At 31.7% G+C, this 6,957-nt stretch overlaps 1 protein-coding gene across 1 annotated transcript in view; it reads right to left on the bottom strand.

Annotated features, from left to right (window-relative positions):
• Positions 1-2,726, bottom strand: part of LOC100790906 (delta(7)-sterol-C5(6)-desaturase) — a 5,061-nt gene extending 2,335 nt beyond the window's left edge. Inside the window, exons 1-2 of the mRNA XM_003553209.5 lie at positions 2,337-2,726; positions 34-339 (exon numbers count right to left, since the gene is read on the bottom strand). Of these exons, the coding sequence (XP_003553257.1) occupies positions 34-339; positions 2,337-2,589 (559 nt within the window). The 5' untranslated portion in view covers positions 2,590-2,726. The remainder of the gene's footprint in view (positions 1-33; positions 340-2,336) is intronic.
• Positions 2,727-6,957: the final 4,231 nt, after the last annotated feature.

The following is a 6,957-nucleotide window of genomic DNA, read 5'->3' as shown; positions in this document are numbered from 1 at the left end:
AGCATTGAAATGTTGAATATTTAATGTACTTACCAGCAAAAGGGGAGAGAGTGTTCTGTTTATTGTAGATGTGATGGGTAGCATGAAGATATTTGTAAAGCGGTTTTATGTCGTGCAGTTCTCTGTGCATCCAATAAATACCAAACTCTACAATACTTAGATAAATTGCTAAATACACAAGGTATGCAAGCCAACCAACATTATATAATCTAGGATAGCACTTTGTCCAGCCAGTTTCTACCAGGTACTCCGAAACAGTTGGAAGCAAAGTGTACCAAGGCATGGCTTTCATAGCAACAGATATTTGCAAGAGCATGGCTCTTCGAGAGGGAATAGCATCTGCAATGGTAGATTTAAATATATCAAGAAATCAAAATTACAAAAAGTCCTATAAGCACCTTATACAAAGAAATAAAGAACTAAAAAGACAATGACACACAAAAATTAAATACAGGTATACTTGAAAAAGGCCATTAGTTTGGTCAATGAAAGTCATACAATACAATTTTTCTACTTAGTTGAGTTACGCCTACAATAACTCGAACTTTCTAGAGTCAGTCAAAAGATAGATGTACACAACTAGTCTCAGGCTTCAGAAACTGCAGTCTGCAGCAATAAACATTATTTCATGCTACTGCCTGACATAAAGCAAGAGGTAAAATATAACTATTATCCCAGTGGGCAAGTTACAGTTAAAGTTAAAAAGTTCTATCATGTTTCAGCAAGCCATCAAACTATGATGAAGCAGAGAACAACTTCAAATTGTCCTTCATGGCCAACTGACAATTACTATTCGTTAGGAATAAAAGTTAAACAAAAATGCATAGCAGCTATCTAAATGAGGCTCTAGTCATTTTATATGTTGTGTATGAAACAATGAACATCAATCTTTTGATTGACTAAACAATAGAGTATACTATAAAACAATCCACCAGCAGTATGATCCCTCTTGTAAAACTTCCAGTAGCACACTTATATAAACCAAGGTTTTAAATTTTTGTCCGGTTACAGTTTCATTGGAATCCTTAATATCGTGAAAAATTGTGGACAAATGTGGCTGATGTAAACTGCAATTGGAGTCACAAAGACCTTAACGTTGAGGCTGCAATTGGAAAGATCATAGCAGAGTTCAATAAAAGCCCTCTCTAAAAATGCATAAAGATAAGTAGTCATTTCAAAAGGGAAAGTAACAGCCCAAGTTTTAAAAAATTCAAGTCCCGCATACAGTCAACTCCATAATCTAACTTAACAGAATGTCAGCAGTATTGTAAGTATTATTTGAAAGAACAAGCTTCATATTTGGTTCAGTGATTTTTACAGAACAAGGCCAAAAGTCCCTGATTGTTGCTTAATGTGAAACAGGAAAACTAGCTTTTAAGGAAAAACCTCTCCACATCCTTTTCTCAGACGTTACACAAACACAAACAACTACAAAAGCCTTCTCTCACTAAGTGAGATTATTAAATGGATCAGACACAAATACAACAACAACAAAGTCTTATCCAACTAGGTGATGTCAGCTACATGGATCACACAACACCACTCGACACGGTTAAAAACCAAAGTTTCTGACACAAATACAAATGGGAAAAACCCAGTTAAATTATCTAGCTTAACAAGAGAACCAACAATACTTAGAGGGCACAATACATCAACTAGATGAGAAGCAATCACTCAGCTTACCAAACAGCTCATAATATATAAAATATAAGAAAAATAAAGAGTCAGAAAACAGATCTAAGAAAAGAAAACCAGAAATCACACGCATCAGCATAAACGTTACAGTTAGAGAAGCATAATCCATCCAAGCAAACACCTTAACATTATTAAAAAACATTAAAAACAAAAAGTCAACCACTGAAAATCACACACTGGAAGACCCCAAATCCAATTGAACTCCAATCCACCACCCCATAATCTTAAACCCCAAAACAAGAAACAGTGATACAGGAACAAAAATCCAAAACACCAAAAGCCCAAAAAAAATATATTTTTTTTCTAAAAAAAGAAGAAGAAGAAGAAGGTTAAAACCAAAGCAAGAAGGAACCAGATTAACAAACTAATCAAAACCCATTTCACATCCGAGCCAAAATATGCCATCTCTAACAAAACCAGACAGAGAAACATAACAAAAAAAAATTCAGCTCCCCCACAGATATCCTCTTTTGAATACAATCATATTCGAGACAAGGTCAAACACTAAATATAAAAACCTTAATTCATAGCGTTAAAAAAATTACAAAAAAGACTAATCCCTTCCGCTAGACTCAACCTTCGCAATAGAAAAAAACACACGCACATAAAAAAACGAAGGGTAGAAAAAGAAAGAGTAAAACCTTTGGGAACATAAACGTTGCGCTTCCAATAATAAATGTAGAAGCACCACAGGAGGCCGGAGAGGAGGTAGAGGAGGACGCCGCCGAGGTAATTGCGAAGCCACGTCTGGAGGAAGTGCGGGAGTGGGCCCCACACGAAGTGCGGCAAGAGGGTTCCCAACACAATGCGATTGTACAAGTCCGTGTCCTCGACGAACAGCCTCGAATATTCGCTGTTCAGCAACAACGTTGTTGCTGCTGATGGGTCCTCCATCGTCGTTGAGAAGAGAAGGAATAATAAGAGTGAAGAGATATACACAGAGAGAGAATATAAAGTGAGAAGAACAAACAGAGACAGAGAAGGCGCAGTTTTTAATTTGGTTTCGTGGTGTCATGCCATCTGTGTTCTTTACTTTGGATCTCCTTTTATAAACTTAGAAAGGTAGATTTGGGTAGTTTTTAAGGATTTTTGAATTTTTATTAGCCAATTAATAATATAATCTCATGTCTATTAATTTGTAAAAAGCCATAGTACACTTTAATATCTGTTGTAGTAGTTCGAGGTTAGGGTTACCAACAAAAATGTTATTGCCTTTATCTATTAATAAGTATTTTGTGGATTGCACACATGTTTAAAAAAATGATAAAATGTATATCTAAGAAAATATTAATTTAATTAATTATATCATATGTAAATACTTATTCAAATATAAAAATGTAAATTAAAATAAAAATATAATCATTTTTTATGTTTAAAAAAATATAATATTATAAAAAATTATTTTGATAGTAATTTAGTTTTAAATATTTCATTATAATTTATATTGATTAGTAATATTTCATGATTGATTAAAGAGATTATCAAATATAAAATTTGTATTTTATTGTTAATTTTGTATTTTTGTCAGTAAAAAAATTTAAACTCTTAAGTCATAACCTCTTTTTTCTTTCTCAAATCAATCTTATCTTGTAACCCCATTACCAATTGAATGGTTAATTCAAGAGAAAACTTGTTATGGTGCATAATTTGGTGTGGAAGTCCAAATTAAGAATAGAGAAGGGAGAAACTCATGGCAGTACCTATGTATGGTAGCTCTATGAAGTTGACGTTGCTGAAGCCATCTATCTGTTTACATTGATCATTCTTTATATTTCCTTTTTTTCTTTCTCTATATTTAATCAAGAGGAGTCTTTCTTATCAATTAATCCCAGTACGATTAGTCGATAGGTGAGAAATTAGAAAAGAATGCGGTGGATAAAAAATAATTTAAGATATTTGGAAGAGAAAAAATAGAATAGAAATAATTTTAAAATGACAGGATTTATTTCTTTTCGTTTTATGGTTTAAACAACAGGTATTTTTTATTCGACGGACTAATTTATTTATTAAAATATGAGTTTATTTAAAAAAAATATGTTTTTTAATGTGTTTATTTAAATTATTTCTGCTTTAAAAAATTATTTGTTTTAAAAATTAATTATTATCTGCTTCTTAAAAAAATATTTATATGAAAAGTGCTTATTTTAAAGTCATTTTTTAAAAAATTTAAATAAACTCACGCACAATTTTATTCCTATTGAATAAGATCATTATAAATAATATAGTTATAAAATTTAACAATATAAAATAATTAACTAAATTTAATATTTAAACTTGTATTTTGTAACTATTTGCACCCATTTGCATCATCCAATGTTGCTATCCAAATACCACAATCATTCTTATTTTATAAAATCATCAATTTTTAACTTGTAATTTAAGCGTACATATTCAATAAACTAAATATAATAAATAAACTTACAACTCATGCTTTTGTATGTCTCTCCCTTCAAGATGTACAATTTCATATTTGCTAATTGAGCAATTTCTTTGTCAAGGAACATGACTAGAAGGATTCATGTTACATAGAAATTTTTGTATATTAAACCTACCCAAAAAATATATTTATTGAATTCTCATTCATCAATGTTTGATGTTATTGAAAGTTAGTTAAGGACAACAATCTCTTTCTTTGGCACATTAACATCCACCAAAAACTAATGAGAGTTTTTCTCATTGACAAGGACAAATATCTATTCATACACAAGTAAAAAATTACAATATCAAAATGTAAGGATAAAATGGCAATGAAAGTATATTGATGTTACTCATCTTTTCAAAAATTCAACTTTACCCATAAAAAAATCTTGATAGTATTCTCTCATTATTTGTTGGGGGCTTAATTAAATCAAGAGTACAATGCTACCAAGTGAAAATATATGTTAATATTATTTTTTAAAAACAAAAAGTAAAGTAAAAGTAATGTTCAAATTAACTAAATGAAATGATGTCAAATGAAAAAAAGAACATACTGAGATATGGGTAAGCATAAACCAAACACTTGGGTGGTTAAGTTTTGATCTAACTTCATAGGTCATCATACATGTCACTAAATCAAGTATTTATAAATATTACTTATTAGTAAAAAAAAATTAGTAGCAAAAGAAAGGTAGATATATATGATTATTTCTTGACAAATTTCTTTTATGGGCACCAAATCTTTTAATGTTTTCCTCCTACTACTACAAAAATAATATTATAATATATAATATATTACATATTTAAAATAATAATAATAAAAATGTTGAGTAATATTATATATATTATATAATTTTGAAACAAATATAAAATAAATCAAAACAAAACTATTAGTGCAAATAAACAATATTATTGCACATAAACAACATATAAAAAGATAGCAACAACTAAATGGTTAAGAAAATCAAATATATTGATAAAGATAAAAGAAAAAAAAAAAGTGATACTTAATTGTAGAGTTTCAAGTCAAAAGATAAGACGTATGCACATTGAGAATTGAATTTTTATCACTAAGGTTTAGGTGATTTAAATGCAAAGTGAAAGATTGCATTTTACTAGATGAACCTTAGTTGAATAGATGCATTAAAAATTGTTTTTGTTTCAACTTCCAAGAGAACTTATTTATTATAGTTGGTGGCAATCTTCACTATAAATAGAGAAGAGAATTAGTGGAGAAACACAACACATGAAGAAAGAGAGTGCGAGAAGAGAGATTGTGAAACAAAGTCACTTTGGAGAGAAAAATGTCTTTGTGTGAGAGTGTTATCATTTCTTGTAACCATTGAGTGGGATACTCGGGTTTGTAGAGTGATACACTATTTGGGTGGGTTATAATCTTGTCATCATTTTTGTGATGGTGAGATACTTTTTGAGACGATTTCGTGGACGTAGGCAATAGGTACCGAATCACGTTAAATTTTTTTGTTTGTTATTATTTTTCTACAGTGTAATCTTTATTGTGTTCTCATGATCCTTTGTAGGTGTGAATAATTTTATTTGTGAGAGCGTTGATTACCCAACAATGGTATTAGAGCTATGTTCGGGAACATACAAAGGTTCGAGATACCGTTGTTTGATGGAAAAATAAATTTTATGATTTGACAGAGTATTATTCAAGACCTTTTGGTGCAACAAGGTCTTGATCAAGCATTAGAAGATGAAAGGTCAACTTCTATAAATGAAACCGAGTGGACTAAGATCCAAAGGAGGGTTGTGAGCACAATTCGGTTAGCCCTTGCTCCTGAGATAAAACACAACGTGTTGAAGGAGACAACACCAAAGGCCTTGTGGGAAAAGCTTAAGAATATCTATGCGTCAAAGTCGCTAACCAATTGTCTTTGTTTGAAGATGGAGTTGTATCAACTCAAAATGAAGATGGAAGGAGATCTTCATGACCACATCAACAAGTTCAATCAGCTAGTAAGTTAATTGTTGAATGCGGATGATAAACTCTCTAATGAGGAGCAGGCACTATTGTTATTGGCCTCACTATCAAGGTCCTTCAAAGCTTTGGTTCAAACGTTGTTTGTGGGAAGATCAACTTTGAATTTGGATGAGGTGACTGCCGCTCTTAGAGAAAATGAGAGAATGATGAGAACTGAAAATATTGATAATGAACACAATGCAATAGTTGTGGTGCAGTCTGAGTGAGGGAGGAATCATTCAAGGAGACATGATGGTCCAAGAGGAAGATCAAAATCGTAATCACATCCGCAACGAGATATGAGTAACATTCAATGTTACTATTGTGGTGAGAATGGTCATATGCAAGTGAGGTGCAAACAAATGAAAGAGGACTTGAAGAAATTAAGAGATATGAACAAAGATGGCACCAACTCCCAAGCTAATGTAGTAAAAAGTGTTGAAGATGAAGATGATATGGTTTTGGCAAAAAATGATGAGATTGCTAAAACAAAATGGGTGATGGATTCTGCTGCCTCAAAGCACATTTGCAGAGATCAAGAGATGTTTGATACTTTGAAAACCGATGGAGAATTCAGCCATTTCAAGTTAGGGAATGGTGGAAAAATGAAGGTTGAAGGCATAGGGAGTATGAGGATGAAGTTTCATGATGGTTTTATTTGAACTTTTTCAAATGTGAGGTTTGTACCTTCTACTATTGTCAATTGATTTCTATGGGGGAGATGACATCACAAGGGTACAAATATGTTGGTTCAAAGTGGGGATGTAAAGTGTACAAGGGGAGACACTTGGTGTTACGAGGATAGAAAAATAAAGGTAACTTTTATTATTTGGATGGTCAAGTCTTGAAGAGGAACCATG

This window comes from Glycine max, chromosome 19 (assembly GCF_000004515.6).
Source record: "Glycine max cultivar Williams 82 chromosome 19, Glycine_max_v4.0, whole genome shotgun sequence".
NCBI lineage: Eukaryota > Viridiplantae > Streptophyta > Magnoliopsida > Fabales > Fabaceae > Glycine > Glycine max.
This window is presented reverse-complemented; position numbering and strand designations above follow the sequence as displayed.